General features: G+C 41.2%; 1 protein-coding gene across 14 annotated transcripts in view; it reads left to right on the top strand.

The window, feature by feature from the left end:
* TLE1 (TLE family member 1, transcriptional corepressor) overlaps positions 1-27,898 on the top strand; it is an 81,471-nt gene that overhangs the window by 42,971 nt on the left and 10,602 nt on the right. For 11 of the 14 annotated variants that reach the window (XM_039847327.1, XM_039846831.1, XM_039847164.1 and 8 more), the window contains 6 exons: positions 9,879-9,995; positions 13,162-13,215; positions 13,712-13,864; positions 15,252-15,396; positions 16,423-16,613; positions 17,917-17,993. In XM_039847327.1, the coding sequence (XP_039703261.1) occupies positions 9,879-9,995; positions 13,162-13,215; positions 13,712-13,864; positions 15,252-15,396; positions 16,423-16,613; positions 17,917-17,993 (737 nt within the window). The remainder of the gene's footprint in view (positions 1-9,878; positions 9,996-13,161; positions 13,216-13,711; positions 13,865-15,251; positions 15,397-16,422; positions 16,614-17,916; positions 17,994-27,898) is intronic. The other 3 variants (XM_039847630.1, XM_039846991.1, XM_039847548.1) reach the window with 1 other exon arrangement.

Below are 27,898 nucleotides of genomic sequence, written 5' to 3'. Positions count from 1 at the left end.
TGTATTTTTGGCTGAAAAATGTTAGCAAGAACTTAAAATTTATTGGGGAAATGAAGGTGGGATGGAGGCTTAAAGAAATACAAAATAGTTCTTGAGTTTCAGGCAGCTGTGGAGTCAGCAGTCAGTGAACTTCAAGTCAAAATGTGGATATATTGCATAAAGGAATCTATAAAATAATATAAAAGAAATGGTTACTTATACATGTTAATTTTGCATGTTTCCTTTTTCATATCAAATTTTTGACAAGTCAATGATAATTTCAGTATTTTTAGAGAATATATATGTATACTGTGTTTCCTGCCTAAATATTACAGAAAACTCTTGGTGATGATGCTATAAAATGGGAAAACACTAATTTGCAACATAAACATGTAATTCAGTTTGTGGAGAAAGATTAAATTGTTCACTGTCCACATAAGTGGGATTTTGCTGCAGTTATATAAAATTAAGTAGCTCTTCAAACTTTGTAAAATTGAATATGAGAAGCAGTGGATAATAAGATGATGTGTACTATTAGTGTCTAAAATATTATAGTACTTATCTCTTTAATAAAGTGGTTTGAATTATGAAGTCAAATTTTACTTGGCAGATAGTCCACTTGATTGCTCTGTACTGCTGTTTTTTTGTTTTGTTTTCTCCCAGTCAGGAGTTAAGGGCGGTTGCTACAGGGCAGCGGTTTTCAAACTTTAAGGTCTTATGATCTTTACCCCCTTAAATTAAAATTATCGATGACCCCAAATAACTTAAGTTTATATATGTTAGGTATTTTGAAAATTTTCTGGATTAGAAACCAAGCAAATTTTAAAATCAAACCGATAAAGAGCTACTTAATTTAATTGTATTAACATTATTAATAGAAAATGACTATTTTCCAAAACAAAAAATTGTAGTGGAAAGAATGGCTTTGTCTTAGATGTTTGCAAATGTGTCTAATGCCTGGTTCAAAAGAGAATAGCTGAATTCTCATCATCTCCCTCATTCTTTCTGTTGTGAAACATTGTTTCAGTTGAAGTACAAGAAGTCTGCCCTCAGAGAAATATGTAAGGGTCTCTGGGAATGTCAGAGGGATCCTGGGACCAAACTCCAAGAACGTCTGCTGTGAACCTAAGGCGTTCTGAAAAATTCCACAATGGTGTAGTCTTATTTTTACCTGCTCTTCTTACTTTATTCAACAAACATTATTTATATCAAGTGCAGAAATCCAGGGACTTAGTTAGATCCAGAGGGAATGTGGGTGTGTATGGATTTTTATCTGTGAGTCTAAAACTGGTTCATAGCTCATGTTTGTTTATTTTTAGTGGCAAAATTATGCCATTTCCTAGTTTAAGGTTTTATGTTGGTCTTTTTGTTGGTCTTTTTTACGTTCGTCTTTATTGTTTGTCTTTTTCTGAAATTTTACCTTGGTAAAGAAGTGACCCTTCGTGTAATCGGTTTTAATGTAAAACCCAGGAAATGACAGCACTTTGAGAATAGAATGAAAATATGGACAGTATTTTTCTTTTTCTGAAAGAGTTGAATGATAAAGCTAGTATCTTCTAAGAACTTTATTTTGCTGTTTGACTCTTGTTTTTAAATTAAGTTTTGACTACTCTTTTTCTAGTTTGCAAAACTTTGTTGTTTTTAACATAAGCCTACTACTATCAGAATGCTACTGTTAAGCAAAGAAATATGAAATGACTTAACAAAGGCCTTTATTTCTTCAGTGGTAATAAAAACTTTAGATATTTTGATTATAGATGAATTAAATTTTGGCTAAAGTGAATATTTACATAAGTGTTTGAAAGACCTGGAATTAGAGAATTAACAAAGAGTTGTATGGCTTTAAAAAAAAGTATGATAGAATGTGTGTTGATATACTCATTCGTTTAGCAAATACTTATTGAGAACTTTCTATGTGCCAAGCAGTGTTTAGGGCACTGCATATACTTGCTGCCATTTTACAGTGATATCTTTTAATGGCACAGTCAAATATTTGTTAAATGAAAAGCACTGAAATACCTGACCCATATGATCACTATCTGGAACACGTGGAAAAGGGAAGAGACTCCAGAGTTGGTCTTTGGAATTGGGGGTGAGGGTGTTCATAGATGGGCCTCAGAAAGTTTTTTTGAACCCTCTAAAAATTGTATGCAGAGTGTCATGGGTCACTGCTCTTTTGCATAATTCTGGGGAAAGATCATAACTTTCATCAAATTCTCAAAAGAGGTTTCTGGCCCAGAAAAGTCTACCATTCATCTCCATTAGAGGTCATAACAGTGCAGTTACCATTATTTTATCAATACACAAAGCTCAAGGAGGTCGGGTGCCTCTGGTCATATATTTACATAGTTAATGATGGCTGAGAATTAGATTATGTCTTTGAAGGACCATGTCGTCACTCTCGTAATTGACTTATAAAATTATCGGGTTCATGTTTAGAACTTAATTTAAAAGTAGTTATGACAACCATCACTTTAATGTAAGACGATGTCCTTATTTTGTTTTTCTTCTCTAGTTGTTCTACTTGACTAATTAGCTGGCAGAGGTAGGACAGGACCAGATCCTAGCTCATGACCACCCATCACTTCACTTTTTCTCAAAACGATACTCAGTACTAGAGAGGACAAGGAGGAAATAGATGTGAGCCTTGCTTTGGAGAATACTTTGTTGCTCTTTTTCTGAAATTTTATCCTTTTGAACATAATATTAGCTCCTAGAGGCTATTTAGGACTGTGTCAGCATGGGGCGGTGGTGATAGAAAGAACATATTTTGGACAAAGGCAGATTCCAGTGGAATTCTGGCTGCACAGGCAAGGTTTGTCATGTTTTGGAACCTTCCCCTAGCCTCATCCCTAAAGTGGTGGTGGTGGCTGCCTCACAAGGTGAGGGTTTAGGGAACACAAACAAGAAGTCATCAGATATAACATAGCAAACCTTTAGGAATGTCCTCTCCCCGAGTACCTGCTAGCAAAACAATAAATGCTTTATTTGTCACACTCAACAAAGTTACTTGTGGTTTCCTTTCCTTTTTAAAATACAATGTGTGAGGCAGTCGTGGAGGTTAGGGCCCATATGACAGGCTGGCAGTTATGTTTCTTAGTATGTTGGGACCATGAAGCCGATCTCAGCTGCTTATGAACTTGATCAGTCTCATGATCATCAAATTTGTCAAATATAGATGGATGGACACTAGGAGGAGATGTTTTCATCTAAACGTTTATGACTTTATCTTGACCTGACGCATGCCAAGGGATTACCTGGAAAAAATAAAACTGAGATGAGTCACCTAAAATTTCAATATTTAGGTACACTATAACAGTATAAGAAAACACTAAGTTTTCTTATACTATTGCCTCAGCAGATTTCCCTTTTGAGAGAATTTAAAATATGTACTTGAAAAAAATAGATCCTCAGAAAACTAGCATGACTTTCTTGAGAAGGGTGAACCCCTGAAGAAAGGAAAGCCCTCGCAGTTTCTTGATTGTTAGGAGTGGTGTGTACCTGTAGCAGATGGAGGTGTCTGTTTATTGTGGATGCCGTAACTTACCAGGTGGATATTGGGGCTTGTGTCTGACTGGAGAAAACATTCAGGTTTTATCTCAATGTGATTATAGTGAATACAGGGTATCATTACCCTAAAACAAACCAAACGGCAGATAGAGACTGTTATCTCCCTCCAAAACCTTTTTTAGACTTAAGTTTGTATTCTGTAATTAGAGAACTTGATGCCCACCATTTGGAGCAGGTTTTCCTAAATTTTATTTTCCTTTTGGGTCCATAATCATTTTGTCATTCCTTTTGGAATATAGTAGGCAACAAACTCTGTGTCTCCTATCTTTCAGTTAAGGAGAGGTGGATGTCAGAGCCTTCAGATACCAAATAACTCACAGTCAAGTCCTGACCCAGTGCTTTTTAGTTTTAGAGCCTATTTTTGCATTAGAAAGTATCTCATTGGGGGCTGGAGAGACAGTAACCGCTAAGTAGCTCTTTGAAAACATGCTTTTATAAAATGTGTGAAATACAAATTTGATTTTTGCTGTGACTAAAGTCTTGATTAGGGGAACGATGCTGTCATGAGGTTATTTAAAAATTATTCGAAAATAATTCTATTTATTTTTAGATCTGGAGTGTTTTAGTTTGCTTTACCTGGAGGACGTGGGTAGAAGGGCAAGCTGGGAACATAGAGAGTGATGCCTAAGGTATCTCGTGATTTAATACCTCTTTCAGCCCAAATGTTAACTGGGTCTGTATATATCCTATCTGGTTATGTCCTTCTCTAGGAGTCCTCCTGATAGAATCACCTATTTGCATCCAACAGTGCTGAGTTCCTAGATCAAGGTGTAAGAACATGGTAGTACTTTACCACATTTAACATTTAAGATGCATGAAGAATAGATGTGTGCCCTTCAGCAGACCCGCTTCTCGGCCCAGGCTTCTGAGGTGCGACGTAGCCAAGTGGGCACGTTTCCACACATCATCACTTTCTTCCCTTTTTTCCCATTGACAAGTGGGGATCCCGTTGGTTTTATGGGTAAATGCATTTGTCAAAATGTCAGGCAGAATATGTGAATGACCAGTTGGACTGCAGCAAAAAGTACAGCGTAGGGTGATGACTTAATTGGGACCAGGTGTCAGTGGAGAAGGCACACAGATGTGATGGGGTGCGTCGTTACCTAATTGTTTTAATGTTCACCGAGAAGTTAATTGTCAGTGTAGAGTGTGCTAGCAAATTAGGTTCCCACTGCCTCGGTGTAACTGAGGATAAATGAGGTGTCATGAGTTTCCAATCTGTACCTCTGACACAAACACTTTTCCTGCGGGGAGGAGAAAGTTCCCTAGGGGAATCAGCATGGCAGCTAAAGAAATCCATTTGAATAATGTGCATTATTTTCGCATTAGGGGAACCTGTCTAGTATTTGCTGTATCCATGAGCGGTTTTTCCTTTCAGATTTGCTGGTGGTGGCTTCAGGGTTGAGATTTGGTTGGCAGAAGAGATGCTTTGAGGTCTCAGAAAAGATGAAGGATATATGAAGGCTTCGTAACAAGTCTTCTGGTAGCACTGACAGTGTCGCATTTCACTAAACTTGCTTTCTTTGATATTTTCTTGAGTTTATCTTCCAAAATGTCTCAGTATACGTGAACAGCTATTACTGTTAAATTGCTATAAGAAAAGTAAAATTCTTAGAACAGGACTATAAAGACTGGTTGTATGCATATTGAAGCAGCTAGGTCTCTACCTTAGTCTTGAGTGGGTATTCAGGGCATGAAATAGAAACATTGTCTAGAACTGTCAGAATAAAGATAATACAAATTCCAAATCTTGATGTTTCTTTTGATTTGATTGAATGCTCTCTGAGATTCAACAGACTGTTCTCCTTACATGTTAAGTTCTTACATGGAGGTATAGTTTAACAAATGCATTTGACTGTTTATTTTTGCTTTGTTTTAATATATTGTTCACTTCTCCTCACTAGGTTCAAATCCTCTGCAACTGTCTAGTTAACTTACATCTATTGAACTGTAGTGGGGAATATTCCTGGTGTGTGTTTTCACAAAACACAGTTCACCCCTTTAGAAAACTGTGCTCTGGATTTGACCACTCAAGGAGTGCACATCGGTTGTAATGCTGGAACATCTGCTACTTTTTCTTTTCTGAGTAGTTCTTTTGTTCACTCTCTTAAGCATTCTTAACCATCACATCACTGTTCGTGCAAGAAGTGACCTTCAAGAAGCATATATCAGTCATAGCAAACAAATTTGCTATGGCCATTGAAGAGGCCTGTTACGATTTTATGTTCCCAAAGAATTTCAGGTTTTAAGAGGAAGAGATTGCCTCTTTGGAGGGTGCATGTTTTATCTGGCCTTGCTTCTCATCTAGTCATGTCATGTGTAGTTTCTACATGAAGTGGAGAAAAAATGATGAGAGAAAGTCAGTTGGGCTAATAGGTCTTCTGGGCCTTCTCTCTGTCTCTGGTACTAAAACATTCCAGGTGGGGGTCATTTTTCTTTAGATTGGCTGGATACGTGTCTCCCTTTGTCATTTTACTTGGCTCTGTGCCAGTGTATACAACAGGAAAGGTGCAGAGAATCATCATGGTTTTAGAATTTTAGTTTGTTTTGAAATCATAATCTGTTTTCAGATCTTGATTTGCTCAGATTTAAATATCCCCCGTGGGCTTTATGAAACCCTATTTTGAGTTTTTGTAGAAGACATAAGGTAAATAAGATGATTCTAGGGGCGGGGGAAGATGATTTTGTTTAGTTCTTAAAATTTTAAAACAAAAGAAAACATATATATAGTCTGGAAATCCCAGGCCTCGGGACATTTGTGATAGAAGTCTGCCCAGTAATTACAATGTTTGAAAAATTGGCAGATCCTTAAATTTTACCAGCTGCAAGGTGAAATAAAACATTGAGCTTCTTGGCTAAAGTTAGAGTATATCAGTCAGTGTGGTAACACTAGTTCCCTTGCTGATCAAAAAAACTGATTCATGATTAAATATTTATTTGGCAAATAAATATTTGAAAAATGAATTTTACTTGAATGCTGTTTGGTAGATTAAAATCTTTCAAAATATAGACTCTGGGGAGAGAGGTCTGTGGTGTAAGTATGTCTGTGGGACTATTTATTATCTGTGATTGCCATCATGTGAAACTGGTGCCGTGGGTACCCAGACTACTTTGTTGTCTGCTGAGATCTTTCTTTATGTGAATCTTGGGTTATAAATGGCGGGACTCATGAGTGGAAAGGCAGGAATTTGGGACTACTTTCAGTTCATTTGAAGTAGGCTTTGAAATGTTAATTTTTAAATTTTATGTTCACATTTTTGGTATTGTGGACATACAACGAAATAAGTCAAGGGTTGTGTGTGTGTGTACATAAATTGAGTTTAAAAATCAATCTTCTGGGAGTGAAGGCACTTTGACTTAATGGGAAGAGCTTCTTCATGTAAGGCAAATCACCTCCCCTCTCTGGGGATCCTCCAGATGAAATGAGGGGATGAGGAGGATAAACAGTATGTCTTAAGGTTGCTTTGGCATCTTCAGAGGTTTGATTCTAATTACCTTCTGTGTTTAGAATGCACGACTTTTTAAATAAAAACGAAGCAGCCTCAGTTTCCTTCTTTTGCCAACAGCCTCTTAAGTGTTGATTAGTTAATGTGATCCTACCTTATCCTAGTCCAAATCTAATGAATCAAGACAGAGCCCTAAATTTTGAAGGATCCAAAAGATATTTAGTCAGTACCCAGTATAATCTATTCTTAAAATATGTGTAAAATGGCTCATAGTGACCATCAAAATGACTATATCCCACCCTGGATCAATTAGGTGGCATGGGGAGGAAAACATCATGTGGGAAAAAGACTTACTGTACCATGGGACATCCAGTAATACCCATGAAGTCACTTTTGATAGGGTTTCTGGGGAGCAAACAAAAGAATCATGAAGCTTAGGGTCACTGCTGCGGTAGTTAACCAAATGGTGGTTGTTGCTGCCAGTGAAGTTCATTAGGTTGGAATCAAGAAAACAATGGAAGCAGTGTCAGAGCTGGAAAATGTCAGGGGTGTTTACACACAGGAAACGGGGTTTATGGGAACAAGGGTCAAAGGAAGTGGTCTGGTTTTGGTGGGGCTGCAGCGTGAGCCAGGAGTCCCCCAGCTTCTGACTGGCGCTCTCGGGCCTTTCCAGCCCATACTTTCTGCTGCCTTGTTTGTTTCATAACTTGTCTAAGTCTGCTATTTGAATGGGTTCAATTTTCAGATAACCGGGGTGCTAATTACTAACCCTGTCCAAATTTAGAGGAACTTTCAAGACTTTTCAAAAACGCATTCAGATTATAGGCCTCATTTAAACTGCTCAAGTGGGAATTACAGTAGTAACTTCTAACATGGAGACTGGAAGGTCTCAAAGCTTGACAGGCTTACAGGTCCAGCCACAGAAATGCTGTTGTTTCCAACAAAAACTGTTGTTCCTAACAGAAGTGTTTACTTTTATGCTCACGGTACCAGTTGACATCATTAAAAAATAAAATCACTAAAAAGCTCCTTGAATGGCTAAGGTTTGAATGCCCAGTGCTAGGTACAGCAGAAGGGCTAAGAAGCTTACAGTCCGATGAGAGACTTTAAAATTGCCAATGGAGATGACACCAGCTTTGTGGTTCTGCTAGGCATGTGGGCAGAGTAAAGTTTAGTACATTATAGCCCTGCTCTTAAATGCATCTGCTCACAGTCTGGAAAAGGATCCGTTGGGGCTGATGTCTATAACGGGTGTATCTGGACGCTTTTTATACTTGGGTAAAAGCTATTGCCCCTGTCCTTGGCTTAGCTTTTCTGAGTGCATGTTAGCACTTGCAGGACTTTTGTTAAGTCTCTGCATCTTGTGGGTCTGGGTCAGAGGGGTTAGTTTTTAGCAGACATTTACCAAGGTAATTAGTTCAAGGATCCAGCCAGCTCACCTTTCAGCCCCCACACTGTGCTAAAGACATCACTCTGAGCTTCTCTATATTGAATTGACTTGGACCCTCCCCCTATTTTTCTGAAAGCATTCTGGTGTTTGTCTAGCTTGAACAGTCATGAATGAAAGCTCAGCTCACTTCAGAGTCAGCCCCTGAAGTGGGCAAAGAGGCTTCATTCAGATTGTCTTCTGGTCCCTGCTTTTTATTTCCTCACTGTGTGTGGTTGAGCTGGGAACGCTCCCATGGTGGGGTCTACAGTTGTCACTGGGCCGCTTTGAGAACGAGGCCTATTACTTTGGTTTGGTTAGGAACGGAAGACCCATTGATGATTAAAAATGTATCATAAAAGATTTGCTGTGAGTACATACCACTGAATTGGAGGTGGTCCAAGGTAAAAGTTTACCCTAGACCCTTCTCTTAAATTATTTCAGGGAAAGGTAACATAATTGTCTCTTGGTCCTGGGTCCCCTCCTTGTTCTCCAACATCTTTCAGAAATTGGGGTTATCTGGGCTTTGTGAAAGGTTTTCGCACAGCTTGTTCAGCATTGTTGCAAGGCAGTAACACATCACTGAACAAATTGCCCCCTTGCATATGCTAATCTCGCACTTAAAAGAACTCATTGTAACATGTTCTGATGCTTTAGCCCCAGGGGAGATGGGAATTGAAGGGCTGTCAGATCATGTCATGTGACCCCCAAATATCTAAAATGCCTCTTTTCTTTGGGTTAGCAGTTCGTACTCCGCACATGTGAATGGAAGTATCCTGTGTGGTTTGTGGAAAAGATTAGTTCTTGTCCTTGCTTTTGTGTGTGGGAGCTGGACTGGCTGTTGAAGATTCACTGGCTGAAATTCCTTTTTTGGGTCTTAAATTTTGGTGCTTTTGGCGAGGAACATCAAATCTTATTTCAACAATAAATTAAAAGATTTCAAAAGAGTTCCTTTATTGTTGCTGTGGGAAGTGGTGATTCGCCTTTTAGGAAACCATGCTGTTAATCCCACCTATTCTCTTTGTGCCTTTTTAGAGTGACACACGTTGACTTTTCGCAGTCACAGAATATGTCTAATAGAATAATCTCAGGATTTACTCATAGGGCATTCATATTTCTTACCAGGTAGTCACAGTGGGAAAGAGTAAAAACACATCCATATATCAACATCAAGCTCCCATTTCTCTAACAGTAAACAGAATAGAACATTTTAAATGAATAGGGCCTAAAGGATCCACCAGGCTTTGGATGGTTTGAATGCATAGCCAGGGTCTCCCTTTTAAGTGCTTAAAGCTCTATAAATGTTTGCCATCCAGGTCCTCAGATGAGACAAATTAAATGGAATGAAAGGCCATGTAGGTATCACCTTTCTAAAACAGCTATCACATTCAGGTTAGATTTTCATGTATATAAAGAGACCTGGGAAGAAATCTTTGATTAATTTTTTTGTGTTGCAGAGTAATTCCCTCTTGGTCCCAGACAGTCTAAGAGGCACAGATAAACGCAGAAATGGGCCTGAATTTTCCAACGACATCAAAAAAAGAAAGGTGGATGATAAAGATTCCAGCCACTATGTAAGTAAATAACTTGAAGTCATATTTGTTTGCTTACTTGCTTATTTTCTAAGTGAGTATACAAGCATACTCTAAGATTTTAGCGATAGTTCCGCATCCCTTAAAGTAATACTATAAAGATGATAGATTCTTACATTGTAGGATTTTATTTCTCTTTTAAGCTGTAAATTATACTTCTACCAGGCTCAGTTTTAAATTTTAGACTTCCTGCCTTAGTTACTCATAGGAGGGGATGCAAGAATGCAGGGCTGGCTTCATGGGTGTTCAGCCTGTGCAGCTGCCCAAGGCCCTACTTGTAAAAGGACCTCGTTGTGCCCTTGGTTTTAATGCTCTGGTGTCGGACATCTTCAAATCCTCATTTTTTAAACAGGGGCTTGCATTTTTATTTTGTCCTGGGCATTGCAAATTTGGTAACTTGTGCTGCTAAAATAGTCAAGGTAAGAGTATGGGTGTCACAAAATTCCTTTTTGCATGCTGTTCTGATAGTATATTCAGGCTGGTGTTGGATCTTAAGGCAGAGTTCATCCTCTCTCAAGGTGAGCAGTTTCGTGATATGTGTGTGGTATAAACAGAGGAAACAAGGACAAGGCAGCATCTAGTTCAGACCCTATAGGTGAGCTTGCACAACTGGTTGATGGAGTAAGGACTGTTGACTAAAACTGCATTCACGAGAGCAAACCAAGCCAAAAGGCTGTTGGCTCTGGTCTTCTTAAGGTACTGACAGATAACTTGGCGGTTCCTTGTCTGTCCTGGAGTGTCTGTTTCAGGATGGATACATTCTCAGGAATAGTCTGAGAGTAGACTACTGAATTAGGCCACTTCCTGTTGCTCTTGGAGGAAGTATCTGCCTCTGGCTGGCTGATGTGCGGGCTGTGTGGAAGTTGACTCTGTTAGGCTTCTGTGTCTCCTGCTGGCTGGCCCACGTCTGTAGCTAACAGTGGGTAGTGTTTCTTGAAGAATAACTCAAGTTAGTGTTAGGTACTGAGTGGTTTTACAGGGATTGTTTTCTTTAACTTGTAAAAGAACCCTGTGAGTTTGTTACTATCACCTGCATTTTACAGATAAAAAAACAAGCACAGAGTTTGTAAGTGATTTCCCCAAGGTCAGAGTTAGTGGCAGAGCCTTGAGGCATTCTTCACTCCAGGATCCATGCTCTTAATCAGTATGCTAGGATTCTCGAACCCACTGCCTAGGATGGACATTTGGCTAGAGGTCTTTTGAATCAGTCCTCACTTTGCGCTATAACAATATCTGAAGAATCTAAATTTTTGAGAAGGTTCCCAGCTCAAGCCTTTTAGCACGTAATGTTTGCCCCTTATCTTTTGCTCATAACCAGTGTCCCATGCAGGTACTTTTATATATGGCATCAACTGTTAATGAGTTAGAAGATCCATGACAAGCAGGAATTTGCTGATACAATTCTAAGTTGTTCTGCATGAGGCTCATGTATATGAGTTACTTAGTAGTGAGTGAGCTACAATCCATAGTTCAGCATGACTGTTTTGTAATGTGTGTGTACTAGGTATGTCTAGTTGTATAGGTGGTCGAGGGTGATGTAATGAGGTGATGTCGAAGAACCTGAGGCAAAGACCTCAGACCGATAACAAGAATATGTGGTACTGTGAAGGTTTATAATGCAGAAGAGTATAGTATAAGCTAAGATTTAAATTACAGAATACTTAGGAGCTCACTTCATAGTTCCATTGTAATAAATTAATTGTTTACTACTTTAGCCAGTTTATGTTATAGAACAGTAACCATATCTATAATTATTTTTTTCTAAAAGGGAAACTCTTTTAGCTTATATATTTTTCACCACACCATCCTTGGGTTCTTTACAGCTAAAAACATTTATGCTTTTCTGTGGGCTTTTCTAAGAGGAAGCAAATTTTCTTTAGTATTAATTTTTACTTTTATTACATAAAAATATTTCTTTCAGTGGACTTTTATTATGAATTATCTAGGCTTCTTCATTGGTTGTAATTTTACATTTATTGTGAATTGCATGGTGCCTTTACAACAATGACTAAAGTATATCTAGTAACATATTACTGAAGAAATTAAATTGAGTCTCCACACGTAATGCTCTAGGTATGGTTAGAAAGAAAATTTAAGACATGACTTTAAAGTTGAGAGTAACTTTCTAGCCTGGGCTTGTGGCCCATAGAAGGCCAATGTGGGTAATATTTACACTTGTACTAATATTTCTCGAACATTATTTGTGTGTTCTTAATTGACACTGACATCAGTAAAAGGACTATTTAGATTATAAACTATGGGCCTACTCTTTTTTGAGATCCATTGCGGTACACTACTTTTTCTATATGCTCATTGTATTACTTTATACCGAAGGACATCAGGCCTTTTGGCTGAAAAAATAAGTAGACTTTTTCAGCCTGCCCCAACTTGTAGAAGTAATCATATCATTAAATCGAACAGCTTTTCTGAAGCTTTTTCAAACTCAATGCAACTTCAGAGTTTCTTCCCATTACCAAGTGTAGTTTTATGAAGAGACAGAGCCCTACTGTAGGATACTCGTGCCCTCTAGATATTGCTATCCTTCGTTCCATCTCTCCAAAAAATTTCCAAGCTGATTGCTGAAGAGGTTTATTCTTAACATGAGGTCAGATCTTGGTATATTTCAGCCAGTAACTAACTTTGCTGTTTTTTGTTTGCTTTATTTTATTTTTTGCAGTAATTAGTCACCCCATGCGAACATGATTTGTCTTTATAATTACGAATTGTCTGTGAACATTAGATTTGTTGGCTGTCTTCAGGATGATACACATAAAGGCAATGACATGAAATTGTGTTCTTAATTTGAAGTCACTGGGAAAAGAGCTCTGATGTAATGCAGATTTTCAGATATAAGAGAGATTCAACTGTTGCAAAGATTTATTGAGCCCTTACTATCAGCCAAGCCTTGTATGCTCACTTTGATTATGTAACTGGTATGCTATTGCAACAAAATTCCTGCCTGGAGCTTTGTGTAGCCACAGGTCAGATTAGAAGGGCGAAGGGTGTTAGCTACCAGAGCTGGCAATCTGGAAGGGAGTCTGTAGGCATATCCCTGGTGGTTTTTTAGTTTGTTTGGTACCAAGAACTACAGAAATTTAACTGGGCCTCAAACCCTTTAATAAATGACATTAAAAATTTTCTTTTCCAGGACAGTGATGCTGACAAAAGTGATGACAACTTAGTTGTGGATGTGTCCAATGAGGTACCCACATTTTTATCAAACTTTATTTTTAGGGTGACTTGTGAGAAGAGAAGTAGAGCCACAGTGTTTTGGTTTCTTGTAACTTTATACATTAAGAACTGAGTGGTGGTTCATGGATGGAGCAATAATGCTCTGACCCAAACTTTCATTTCCTTTAAAAAAAAACAAACAAACAACAACTTTCCCTAATTATTTTGGATTTCTAAACTGGGTGTCTGGGTGCTCATTTCCTTCCCATGCCTTTGGGCAAAATATTGGCGCATGAGGAGAGATATGAATGTTCCTAGATTTTTTAAGATTTTATAGTATCTTCATGGGTGTATTTGCAAACACCATCCTGTTAACTATAACAATGTTGTCCCCGAGTCCCCTAAATCTAAAGGACTTTCAGCATTTCCTTTAATTTAGAGAATTGGTGCAGAAATAAGAATGTGTAAAGGGAAAGCTTTGTCCCATTGTAAGCAAAATCATGAAAACTTTGCTTATGCTTGTTGAGGACCCTTCTTCTCCGAGAGCAAGCCCCGCCCATTCACCCCGGGAAAATGGGATTGACAAAAACCGCCTGCTAAAGAAGGATGCTTCAAGCAGCCCAGCCTCCACAGCCTCTTCGGGAAGTTCCACTTCTTTGAAATCCAAAGAAATGAGCTTGGTAGGTAATAAGAACTCTCACTTGCCTTTTTAGCAGTTTAAGTATTTTTTCCTGTGGACCAGAGGACTGTAAAGTATTTGAAATGTAGGGTTTTTACTGATGGAGAGTTATGTTTTTAAGTGTTTAAAAGTGACACTCATCCTTCTGCTCTTTGTCCCCATACAGCATTACTTTTCCCCTCTCAGTTGTCTATTTGGGCTGTGATTAGAGAGCAATAACAAGCTCCCACGCCCATCGCCTTCTTACTTGGGGGATATATTCCTAGCACAGGCTCTCTGAAACTTTCCAGCTAGCACACAGGTCAGACCTCTTAGGTCCTGAGAAGTCCTCATTTTCTTAAGTTGTCCTTTTTACCTGGTTTGAGACTGACCCATCCTGTTGGGGCATGTTGTAATTGGGTTGCTGGTCAGAATGGTGGTGTGCACAAGGCAGCACTGGGGGGAGCCTGGACTGGTGGAGGGAGCAGGGAGCATCAGAGCCCGTTCATGCTTTTAGTCATTCAGCAAACACTGGAGTGCATCATCTCAGCTCGCGATAACTGAGCCATAACAACCCTGCAGTTAATCCTATACAGTATTCATACTCATTATCCCATTTCACCAATGGGGTGGAAAGCCTGAAGAACTTGCCAGTTTACACAGCCCATCAGATCCAAAGCCAGACAGAGCTGGGGTCTCTCTCTAGCTCATGTTTTTTGCTACTTCACTGTAGCACTTCTCAGACAGACAGTGATTTAAAGGATGTAAAAGGTTGAGAGGCAAAAGAAGATGTTCTATCACCTTGTTACTCTCCTGACTCCTGCACTTGTGGTCCACATTGCTTATACATGCAAGCTGAGAATGATGCTTAACTCCAAAAGGCTATTCATTTTGGGCACATCGTTCAAACACAGTGATGGGATGAGTCTAGGGCATTTGCCTCTGAGATGCTGGTTTGCTTCTTGTGGCCTTGCTGTCTCTCACCACTAGTCTCACCCCCACTGCCATGGAAAGGCAAGATTAGAAAAGAGGTCCTTCCCTCTGACATTGTTGGTGACCAGGCATTTGTTTCTGAGTGACTGGGAATTTTCTCTGAATGGTCATCCTTCTAACTTGGCCTAGATCCAAAGACCACAAGCCTGATGGAAAAATGCTTTTTAAAATAAAATCTGCGGAGGAAGAAGTGTGATCATGTTCTGTGTCTCTAGTTAGAGTTTTAATTCTGGCAGGAAGAGGAAAGGTCAACGTTTCTCGCTCACAAGTTAATGCTGTCAACATTGTGTGGATTTATGAAAATTGGCTGAGGGAGTAGCTAGAAGGTGCCCAGTGTCCCAGCTGCTGTTGTGATAAATTGTGTAATATGGCTTGGATTAAAAATAATACTCATTTAATTTGTTTAATGATACCAGCATGAAAAAGCCAGCACGCCTGTTCTGAAATCCAGCACACCGACGCCTCGGAGCGACATGCCAACGCCGGGCACCAGCGCCACTCCAGGACTCCGTCCAGGCCTCGGCAAGCCTCCAGCCATGGACCCCCTCGTTAACCAAGCGGGTAGAGCATCACCTCTTGTGCTTTATTTTGTTTTTCCTTTCCCAGCTTGATTCGTCATCTGCTCACGTTGTGACGCCATTTTCCCACGAATGCGAAATGCATTTACTGCCTGCCTACCTCCTTCCTATCTCTGAAAAGCCATGATAAGAAACAGATGTTCATCCTTGAGTTTCAGCAGCTGCACCCTGTTCTATCTCTGACTGTTTACATTCAGCTTTTCTTTTATTTCCAATTAATCCAAATCCGAAGGACTTCAATAAAGTTTCTGTAATTATTCTGAATGTAAGCTCCTTCCCAAACTATCATTGTGTGTCTGAGTTCGCTAATATTGACTAAAATTCATCTGGCCGGCCCAACTGTGCTTCTTGCTTGCTTTAGTCGGCCGGTTTTCTTCTGGTCTGTTCCTCAGGAGTCAGGGGTCTCTCCTTCAGTAGAAATTGGGAGGCTTTCACTGAAGACTCCAGCCATAAGTAAACTCATAACTTTCAATGTGATCTTCCTCATGGGGAAAGGAAAAAAGTAATACCCTGGGCCCAAAGGAGAAGAGAGGCACCAGAGTATTTCTTCTAAACCCGTGCTTTGGTTTATATAAATCCAGGATCAGGTTTTCATTTGGAATTGGTACCAGGGAATGGAAGGTTCGGATTGAAGGAGAAATCTTGGATTTTATCAAGAAAACCTTTTGAGATTAAGTCAGGTAAACAGGTGGTGTCTGTGCCTCGGTTTGCCTTCTGTGAATTGGGTGCAATAATGCTGCTTAATTCCCCCTGGTTTCCCAGTGCTACTTAATATACCAAGGAGGAAATGTGTGGGCACTGCTTCCCCTGGGGTCTGTTCTTTCCTGGAGATGAAGTCAGTTCTGGGGAAGAAGGGATCCTGCATATGAATTGGAGGTGATTACCTGTCCCCCGCCTTCCATCTTTCTCCTTCCCTCTAATGAATGGCACTAAAAGTGACCCTGGAATGACTGGCCAGGCTGGACCTCAGCAGATAGTTGAGTCACATGTGGCTTGTGTTTTCTTGCAGCAGCTGGCCTGAGGACACCCCTGGCGGTGCCCGGTCCGTACCCGGCCCCATTTGGGATGGCGCCCCACGCTGGCCTCAACGGTGAACTGACCAGCCCCGGCGCTGCCTATGCCAGTCTCCACAACATGTCCCCACAGATGAGCGCGGCCGCTGCCGCCGCTGCCGTGGTGGCCTACGGGCGCTCCCCCATGGTAGGTGACAACAGTGGGTTGAGCATGCTGGGGTCGTGGTGGGCTCCGCAGAGCTTGGAGGGCTGGGGTGGCAGCCCCCACGCCTCGGAAACAAAGACCCAGTGTCCCCACTGCGCCCGCCTTCCTTTTATCCACCTTCATCCATATGCTGCTTCATTGAGTTAGGGCCAAACACTTTTCGCTTTACTGTTTTTGTGGATGAAAAAAGGCAGTGTTTAGGAGCTACTTTAGTGGTTCAGGGGACATCTGGTTTTCTCCCAGCAAAGTAGTTTTTTTTTTAGAAGGTGATGAAATGAATCAAGTAGCTTACAGAAGCCTTTTCATTAGTTTTCTTGCAGGTTTTTTTTTCTCTTTTATTCTTAGGAAAAAGTGTTTGAGAAGTTATAACTTTCTTTTTCCATGCCTGTACTATTCTTTAAACCAATAGCATGGTTTAGGTGTAAACGTGATCTCAGAGCAACAGGCAGAAACAAAAGAAATGAAACCATGGGGCAGATTCTCTTGTCTTCTTGCCCTGCCTTCTGCTACTGTGTAAATGGCCTCATTTTTTACTGGGAAGATACAGATATTGTTGAAATATATCTTCTCTCTCTTCTTTGACTAATATTACTTCCAAAAAACTTGGAGTGGGGATAAGGTTCATTGGTTTTTCCCTTATGTCGCAGTTGTGGGAAGGTCTGTGCAGTGGAGGGCAAGATAGTTTAAAACAAAGTGGGCAGCTAGGGGACTAGACACCATCATTAAGGTGCACAAAATCTGAATGAGTTAAGCATTAACTTAGACCAGTGGTATGGAACGAGGAGTGATTTTACCTCCTAGAGGGATGATCACAACTGGGGGATGCTATTGGCACTTAGTAGAGGCCAAACACGCTGCTAAACATCCTATGCCGTCCAGGACAGCCCCAACAAAGAACTGTATGGCCCAAACTGTTGACAGTGCCAAGGTCGAGAAATCCTAATTGAGCTTGGAGGGCTGGGGTGGCAGCATACTACTGTTGTGTGTAATTGTTTAGACAAGGCAGAACATCCTAAGTCCACGGGGAGTATTGACCATGGGAAGCTTGTTCTCGGTACACAGAGATCACACTCGTCCCACCTCCCAAAGAAGAAGTACGCCTTGTGCTCTTTAGAGTTGGTTGTATTATTTCTTTCATTATAATACTTTGGGAAATGCTAGCACATGGTACTATTCCTGCTTCTGCTTACGTTGCTTTGGGGAATCTAGCGGGAAACCTTTAGAGACGTTCACAAAGTGCCTACTCTCTTTAAACTGAGTCTGTGATGCCTTATTTTGTTTCCAGGTGGGATTTGACCCTCCCCCTCATATGCGAGTACCCACGATCCCTCCTAACCTGGCAGGAATCCCTGGGGGGAAACCGTAAGTACCTCCAACTCCTTGGTTTTGTTTTCAAGGTGGTTACTTAGTCACAGGTATTAGCAAACTAGGATTCCAAAGGGAGCACAGGCCTGGGTGTTTCCAAGGAGATTTCTAGTGTCTTTTCTTGAGGAGTGCTAACACTTTCTATAAATAGGCACACTGTAGGTGTCATGCCTCTGTCTTCTCACTGTGGGTGATCTCATGCATTTAGTTATTTCTGGAGAGAAGCTCTTGGAGACAGGGTAAGGAGGAATGCAAGAACTGGGGGCAATTGGCCCTCCTCACTTGACCCTTTTTCAGAAAGGTGCTCTGCTTTGCCGTGTGGTGAAAGGGTAGCTGTGGGGATTTTCACCAGGACTGTGTTGTGGGTAGTAAACTGTCGCGAACTCTTGAAATCTCAGAAATTTGAAACGTTATCTCTTTACCCAACTCAGAGCCACCTTTACTTTATTTTGGTGGAAATGAGAGTTGTGTAAAGGGTAAGTTCCGTCGGATGCCAATATCCAAGGATGACCGCCAAGTAGTTTTGTTGAGTGCCCTGCTCCAAGAGGTCCAGAATTACAGAAAGCAGAGTGACTGTGTGGGGAAGCAAGAAAGATAGGTTAAAGGGTGAAAGAACATTCAGAATTTAAAAAACCCTGTTATTCCTCCTTGGTCACTTAAAATCACTTGCTTTCCATAATGTTCTTAGTAATTAGAAAAGTGATTGCTAAGAATTCCTTAAGTTCTCAATTTTTGTACAAAGCAAAATCAAAGTATGTCTTACTTCCCAGCAAATATCTGCCTTTCCCTAGGATAGAAGGTGGCAGAAAGCCTGTTCCAATTTTGTTGATTTTTCTAAATAGATATGCGTGGCATAGGCCTGCAGTTTATTTTTGTTATACCCTCTACCTTTGTGTGCATAAAGTGCATAAATTTGCAATGAGTGCATAAATTAAAGTTGAAAGCAGACATTATTGCATTATTTTGAGTGGTCTGTTCAACTCCCTGGTCATCCTTGTGTGGTTTTGATTGGAGACTTGTATCAAATAAATCAGAAACAAAATGGAATTCTTTACCCCATCACCTGCTTTTAGAAGAGTAGATTCCTGTCATTCCACTTTTTATACATTGTAATAACTATTTCATAGTAATTTGATTGATGATGAAATGAGGCTTTTCTCTACACTAGGAACTTAGTAGAGGTGTTAAGAATTTAAGGTGACATCTAGGCTTAGGGAAGAACAGGATTGGGGAGTGGGGCAGTATTGCAAGCGCTTACTTAGCTGGTAGATTCCTTCCGATTATTGAATACTCCTGAGCTACTATGTTGTGTGTTTTCTTGGTCATGCCCCTCTGCCTCCAGTCTGGTGTATCCCAGGGCATTTATGGATTTTTCTTCTATGTGTGCTTTGCTGGCAGGTATCTATTGTGTGTCCTACTGATTGTTGAGTAGATAAAGGGCAAACAGCCAACGTTGTGACGAGAGGCAATAATTAATAGTAACTGATGAATCTTTGAGGAAATAATAGGTAACCATTAGGGCGAAGCCAATTTCAAGAGTCAGAGGCATGGAGATGTGCCCAGCTGCCAAGACCCCACCTTGAATGTTATGTGTGCGGCAGATGAGTGGAGCTATGAACTACAGCGCTAGTCTTGAAGGCTGGTGTGCAGAACCAGTTCCTTATAATTGCGTTCCTGTTATTGTGTGTGTGTGTGTGTGTGTGTATTGTGTGTGTGTGTGTGTTGTGTATGTTGATAACATGATGAGACACAAAGTTTAAACCTTCAGTGAATGACGGTACTGGTGTCATGCTTGTTAGAGCTAAATATTCACGTCCTTGGCTTGTGAGTACCTTGGGTTTGTGTTCACAGCTGCGTAAACTAGGATATGAGGTGCCCAAGGAAAAGGACAGCGGTCATAGTGGCAAAATTGTGAGGCTCTCATGTAAGACAGAGCTTTTCTTCCCTTGGTCTCTGGATCAGAGTGGTCATTACTGTCTAAAACGGTTAAAATATTTTTTAGGATTCTTTTAAATTTGAGGTGAACATATTATGTGAGCAAGATGGAGTTAATATCAGAGGGCAAAGTGAACTTCCCAGACTAGCCAGGGTTCGGGCTATATAGTCTTACTCCTTTTGTCAATTCATGAATTAATATAGTAACTCTTACTGTTTAGTGAAGTAATACTGCCTGAGGCAGTGCTTCTCAAACCATCTGTGATGACAGGCCAGTTTTTTCCCAATTATAACAAAGATGGATACTCTTGTTACATACAATACAGATAAATATGGACAAAAAGATACAGACTATCTCAATTTTTTAGTACAAGTGTCAGGAACTGACTTAAGTTGCTGTTTAAATGTTTCTCAACCAGTGGACAGTAGCAAACATTTGCAGACTACACTTTGAACAGCACTGTTCTGAGACACATAAGAAAAATGGTGACAAACCAGTATGTCCAGGGTAGGGCGAACAAGGTGGTAAAAGTTTTACAAGCGTCATTCTCTGAGAAGTACCAATTGAAATAATATTTGGATGACTATTCATGGATGTTTGAGCGAGAACTATATGTCAGGCTTTGGATTAGATGCTGGGCATGCTCCAGGAAAGAGAATGTTTGCCTTCCTTGCCCGGAGGGATTGGGCAGGGTGGTGCTGCTGATGTGGTGGAAACATTGAAGGAACAATGAATACTTTAGTTATATTTTTGAGTAGTGATAAGTGATACAAAGGCAGAGCAGTGGGTTATAGGCAAACATGTAAAGAATGACCAAAATTGGGAAGGGCATAGCTTCCTTGGGTGAGGCAGATACACTGAATGTTGACGCACGTATAGGAAGAATAAGCTCACAGGGCAAAGGAGGAAGGGAGGACAGCGTGGGACCAGCTCCCAGCACGGGGAGCCTGAAGCATTCATGTAGATGAGTGTCTCCTAAAAGTGGTGCAGCCAGAAGAGTTCAACTGTGGCTAGAGGGACCTTGAAAGTGCCTCTAGTGTAAATGCTCATCTGCTGTTTAAGTCCGTTATGATAGCCTCACCAAGTAAGTGGCTGTGTGCCTCTGACTGTGTGTCTGCTGATGCGGGACTTGCTGCTCCTGGGAGCAATCCATTTTCTCCAGCTGTGTGAAAACTCTTCCAGCCCCTGAGCTGTGATCTGTCTCCCTAGAACTTTTACCCATCAATCCTGGTTCTTTCCTACCCCCTGAGACCACCCAGTGCACTGCTCATCCATCATGACAGCTCTTGAGATATATTTGGAGACTACCGTCTTGCCATGGGGCATCTCTTCTGGCTGAATATGTCCGTTGCTTCAGCCCTGTCTTGTGGGATGTGATTTCAGGTTCCCACACCATCTGCTCACTAAAATCTAGACAGTCACCTCCCTCCTTTCCTCTCTTCCACAGATTTCATTGAGACTTGCTACATGGGCATAGGGGACCCTATTGGAATCTCATATTCTAGTGATGGAGAGACAGCATTAATCAAATAATCACAAAAATAAATGCATAATTATAATTGAGATAATAGCTATGACTGAGGAGCATTCTCCTTTGAAAGCATGTGATGGGCTGATCTCATCTGTGAGGGTTAAGGAAGGATTCCTAGAAGTATTTTCTGATCTGCATTAACCCTGTAGGGGCAGGGCATAAACTTCTAGGTGAGGAACCAGCATATGCAAATTTTGTCAAAGTGAACTAGAGCAATACGACTCAGGTTGCCAATATTCTGTGCTTGCTTTTGGTGTTAATGTCATCTAAGATCTCAATAGAGTTTCCCAGTTAACCTGGACATTTTCCCACATCAGTCTCTCCTAACTTCTGTATCTTTGGCAAAGGCATATTCCCCATTCTCTCTGACATCTGGGCAACAAACTTTAGCCTTTAGATTTTTCTTTATTTAACTCCCATTTTTATCTAGTCTCTTTATTAGTTAATATCCTCACTTATTTCATACCCACATTTGTCAGTAAGATCTTAGATGAATTTTCTCCTTTTTAAAGTATTTATCTAATCTGATCCATTTCTTGCTTGGAGATCTTCAGAAGTTGCATATAAGCTCGCATTGTGGCATTCAAGGAGCTTATATCACCCCACCTGCTTTTCCAGCCTCATGTCCTGTGTTCTTTGCATCTTGTGCTCTGGCCAGATGGGATAACTCCGTATTCCCTGACGATTCCTCCTTCTACCTGAAGCAGCTTCCCTTCTCACCAGTCTTTCTCTCTTCCTGTAGAAATACTTTTGTTCAGAGACCACTTCAGTTGCTGCCTTCTTGTTTAACACTTTGCTGATGCCTCCCATACATGAACTCTTTCCAGTAGAACCTGTAACATCTTTTGACACTTTTTCACACTTCGGCCTCGAGTTATATTTATGTCATATTTCTGTCTGCTTCTTTCTCACTAGAATTGAAGCTTCTGAAGTCCCCTTGTCCCCTTGAGCATAGATACCCAGTAAATGAAGGTTTATTGTGTGTTGACTAGATGGTGTAAGACCCTGCGATTCATCCTTCCCAAAGGAGATTCACATTTTGCATTTTGGAACTAGCGGTGCTGATTTATAAGTGGTCACCCCGATAATGTTCCAAACCCTCAAGGTGAGGTTCATTTGGTATTGTTTGGTCAGCTTAACTTGAACTCAGTTTTAGAAAATGTATCCCCCTCAGCTCTGTGGAGATCACTGGTGAAAAAAATTTGGAAGTTTAGACAGATCGACACCTCTTTGTCATGCTTCATACCCTCCTCCCCCCAGGAGCACTGCTTTCTTCCCCATAAATACTGGGGGCCGTGCTCTACCTGCCTCCTGTAGCAGCACCCAGAGGTCAGTAATAACTCAGACTAATAATAGTTTGACTTAAGATTCCAGCTTAGTTCCAGGTTCCTTCACCCTGTGTTTTAATGCTAGACATGTAATTGAGAAATCTTCCACCCACTTGTTTAGTGTTTAAATAAATCTTTAAAGGGCCCTTGTGGAGTCCGAGCCTAAAGGGAAAAGAACTACATTTGAGGTAAAACCTCCTCTTAGGAAAACGTGTTTTGCAGCAGTGAAGAGAGGCCACCCTTGGTATCTAGCCATAAGGACATTTCAGTGACCAGCACCCCACCCCCCTCCATCCCCTACTTTTCCGTTCCTGATTTTGCTCTGGTTCCTCTGTTGCTCATGTCTAGAGTCTAGAGCTAGTTTATTTAGTGGATTTGAAAATTAATTCAGCCCTTTTTTACTTGCTGTGATATTTGAGTGTTTTTTGGTCTGTTAAATGCTAAAAGTAATATTCTCGTTTTGTGTCTTATTGTCACCATGTGGGTTTAACGTCTGTTTTTCTACCCCAGGAATATATAGCTAACTTATTGAAATTATTTTGTCTGCGAGGCCCTTTATTTTGACGTGTGTAGGGTTTAGTTGCTGGACGATTGTCCCTCCCTTTACTTCCCCCTCTCTCTCTCCTTCAGAAATGGCTTTCAGATATAAGTGTAGTTTGTACAAGTTCTTGTGCAGATAATGCTGTTTGCCTGTAGTGGTTGGTTTCTGGCTAGAATTTTTGAATTGAAATGGCTGTTTTAAACTTCTCTTTGTCTCATTTTTCGTCCAAGAATCTCTTGGTTCGTACCTTTGTCCCGCATGTCTTTGTAGCTGCCCTAGCACGGTAACGAATCTGGAAATGTTTAATTGATGGAGGAAGTAGGGCCTATAACTCAGAACCATAAATACTGAGATCCTCCCAGTGTATTGACTAGGCCATCTCTTGTTTTCTCTGTCTAGTAATTTTCTTTTTCATGTCCATTTTAAGAAATTCTGCATTTGCCTTTTAAAAAATGAGAATAGCAGCATATTCAACTAAGTAAGGAAACAAACAAAAAGTCTTTCATCTTAATGCTTTGAAGCCCTCGGTTTGTAATTTAATTTCTACCAGAGCCCTCTATTTATACTGTTAGGATGCCACACTGGAAAATTCCTGCGAAAAAAGTAAAGGATTTTTTAGGTGTTATGGGTTAGATGTGCAGACCCTAAGTAATGTTAAAGGTAATGCTTGTTCTCTTGGCAGAGGAGATTTTACCATAAGTAGATAAATTATATTCCTGAGGACCTATATTCTTTTCTTGAAATCTTAGAATAATATGGCCCTGAATTTCTTGTGACCCCACCCCCTACCACCTTCGCTACCCTAGTTCTTGAGGCTAAGCGTATTCTCCAGAATCATAACTTACACTGTTCTCGTCTATCTTAGAATGACCAAATGCCCCAGCCCTTAAAGCCTCCTGTGCCCAGAACTCTATAAAGAAGTGCACCGATACGTTGACATGCCTGATGTCTCTTTGTGCAGGGTAGGTGTGTCCATCCCGCTGGGACCGCCTTGCCCCTCTTGAGGTGAGACTATCAATGGTGGTGCCCATGTGGAAGCTGTAGTAACAATTGGACTCCACTGTTGTAGTAGGCGTGACCTGAACTTGAATCTTGGCTCTTCCACTTACTAGCTGGGTAGGTGTCACCCTCTCCTCTCTAAATCATAAGGGAGAGTGAGCTACCTTCTGGAACACGGGAACCAAAGGTTGAATCTGTACGGTACTTCAGTAACTTCTCTTGAAGTAAGTCCCCACTTTATTTACTACACATCTCAACAGTCACATTTCTAGGATAAGTTTTTTGTCAGGGCACATTGTAAAAGTAGGGAAAGGAGGCCCGAATAAGTTACATATGATCCCCAAATCTTTAGTGGCTAAACGGACACTGACCTCTGTTTCCTCACTTCTTGTAGTTTACTGTAGTCTTTTCAGCTGCCAGACACGAGATCACGCTTGCTGCATATGACCTGTGGCTGCTCTTGCCTCAGCTTGCTTTGGAAGTCTCCTGCATCCACTGGGCTCTGCTGACTTGGGGTGGGGCCATGGATTTCACTCAGTTACTGTAGTTGCATTCATCGCCTCATTGCCTTTTGTTATGATGGAAATCAGCTCTCTAGAGGCTGCTTTCCCTCCTTGGGAAAGTTGATACCATCTCTTACCCGTATTCGATACGACAGCTAGAAATTCCTTGGGAAAGTTGTCTGGCGTAACCCAGCGGGTTAGAGGACTCTCTATGTTCTTAATGCAGCTGACTTTCCTTGCCAGAGCAACCTTTCATGCTTTGACTTACAAGCATTTAGGTAGCAATAAACAACTTGAGGTGTTTGGATTCATTTACTGAGTGCCAGTTGTATGCTAGCTGGTGAAGTCACCCCCTACCTGTCCCTGAAGAACTCTGGAATGAAAAAGACAGAACTGTAAACACTTGGAGTAAATAGCTGTGCGATACGTGCCATGTTGAGATTGATAGGATGAGCTAGGACCTGGAAAAGAATCATCCTGCCTGGGTAGGTTGTGGCAGGCTCAGGGAGGGAGGAAGTGAGTGCACTTCGGAGGGAGACGGTGCTATTCTAGGTAGGAGGGAACAGTTTGTGCACAACATGGAGATGTGACAGCCTGCAATATTTTAGGAGACTGGCCTGTTCCACTTGGCTAGGAGTTTGGGATACAGGATGGTCGCATGAAGTGAGGCTCACTGACACTAAATTATGAAGGGCTTAGTGAACCCTAAAGAGTTTGAAGAGTGAGGACTTTTTGATACCTGTTAAAACAGCAAGCAATTCCACGTCTAGAGTGCCAACTGCACAGGCAGCAGGGTCTTGGCCATAGCCATTATCTCTGGGGTCCATGGGTCTTCATTACAGTTTACTGGATGCTGCTGCTGCCATTCCTATCTGTTTACAGCAAACCAGTAACTCTGTAAACACCTGTTTTCCTTTGGCCACAGAACACAGCGTAGTTTTATTAACTGGAGCCAGCCTGCTAGGAAAAAGCAACCTGCTTCCCCAGAACACAGTCTTGTTTTTCAGTCTGCCACCGCTGCTCTCTAAGGAATCCCAGTGGGGACTCTGAGTTCCTGCCCCTCTGGTGCGTGCCCAGTAAATGAAGAGTCTCCTGCTCCGAACATGTTTGATTTCATTCAGTTTTTAAATCTGTGACGTTCACTGGGCTTTATTCTTTTCAGTTCTACAACCAGATTTCACATTTAGATCCTGATCTGCAGGTGCTTGGTTTAAAACTCTAGGTGGAGCGGGGGCTGTGCTCTCTGAGGCTTTCTTGGGTACCGCTGTGTGGCCCTAGCTGTGTCATCCTAACGAAGGCTCCAGGGTCTGTTCTCTCTGCCTGCAGTTTGCCATGGTCTTGTCCAAAAGTCTTCTTCTCTTTGCCAAGTGCCATCTCCCTACCCTCCCTTGCCTTAGGTTTTATGAATTTCCTGATTCTTCTTGCCTGCTCATTACCCTCTGCTTTCCTGACTCCTATCCTGCATCTCCCTCCCTTTCCATATTCCCTGACCCTCACGCCTGTCCACTGGCCCTCATAAGAACCCTTGTTTCGACATGTCTTCACTTTCCCCTTTTAGAGTCATGGGTGTTTAATACTGACACTATCATTGCATGAAGGCCCCTGTAGGTGTCAAGCATCGTGTTAGTGTTTCACAGTTTTGCAGCTGTTATCTCCTTTAATCCTCACAACAACCCTTTCAGTTATTACTGTTCTACCTTGTGGATCAGGGAATGGACACGTGGTAGGCCGCAGGTAATTAGGCCAGTTAGGGAGACCACAGTGAGGCCAGTGAACCGAGACTCCACATCTCAGGTTCACTTAAGCAAAGTCTGGGCTGTGGACTTGGCTGCAGACCTAGTCTAACATGTTCACTGGTCAGGAGCTGGCCCTCCCTTCAACTTTTTCTTGAATAAACAAATGAATCTAAGCTTTTAATTATTGAGGTAGACATACAAAAAGTGCACATATCATATTTGTAAAAGCTTGGTGACTTGTCACCAAAAGGACCTAAGAGGCCCCCCTTGTGTTCCTTCTGGTCGCCCTGGATAACCACCACTCAGACTCTTAATGTGGTAGGTGGATTTTGCCTATGATTGAACGTCTGTAAATGCAGTCATACCATATGCATTCTTTTGTGGCTGGCTTCTTTCTGAATTTGGGTTTGAGAGATATTTATAAATACTATCTATTTTTAAATTCCTCTTTATGGTTGATTTTACTTTTCCTAGTTCCTCAATCAGTAGAGAAGGTAAGTTTCCTTCTAGGATCTCTTTAACATCATCATTGCACCATCAATGTGGCCTTTTTTCAAAAAGAGTCCTTTTCTTCCTGTAGGCAAATAACTAATTCCAAACCATTTCATTTGCTCCCCTGGTTTTTTCCTTCCAGTTCATCCCTCTCTGAGACCCATCCAACCCTCTGAATCGTTCTGGTTTGTTCATTTGATTAGGCTCCCAGCACAGCGGGCAGCGGCAGCTTCCTCCAAGGCCCCCTGTGACTGATGTATTAACATCCATATGGGTTTCCCCTGGGATGGGCGAATGTTCACAGCTTCTGGCAGCAGTTTTCTGTACTGTGAATCAATTTCAAATTGCCTCAGTATGATGATCACAGACCTCCTGTGCGGTTTAAAGAAGACACCAGGGAGAGAGTTGGTGTCTTCCAGAGACGAGTGTACAGCTCTCTCCATATATTGTGCATCTATTTTAATCTGGAACATTTAACTCTATAATAAGCAGGATTCCAATGGAAGCAAGGTAAAAATGATTTTTTTTCCCCCCTCTAAAAATTCGGAATTGCTAAAAGGGCTCCTGATGGAAACCTTGCTTACCAGGTAGTGCCCACCTTGATTTATGGCAAACAGAGAAACTGACCTTCACTTGTGCCATTATTCTCATGGCTCAGAAAGCTTTGAGAGGCACATTCTCTCCAGATGTCAACCACTGTTCTTCCAAAATACATTCAGTTCGATTGTTTTATGCACTAAAAACTCACTTGTCATTACTCCAGCTTCACCTGGTTATTTCTTGGATATTTTCTTTCCCAGGTCATGGTGCATAATATCTGGGTCACATAACTGATA

This window comes from Pteropus medius, unplaced genomic scaffold (assembly GCF_902729225.1).
Source record: "Pteropus medius unplaced genomic scaffold, Ma_sr-lr_union100, whole genome shotgun sequence".
Lineage (NCBI taxonomy): Eukaryota > Metazoa > Chordata > Mammalia > Chiroptera > Pteropodidae > Pteropus > Pteropus medius.
The sequence above is the reverse complement of the archived record's forward strand: the minus strand, read 5'-3'. Positions and strand labels throughout refer to the sequence as shown.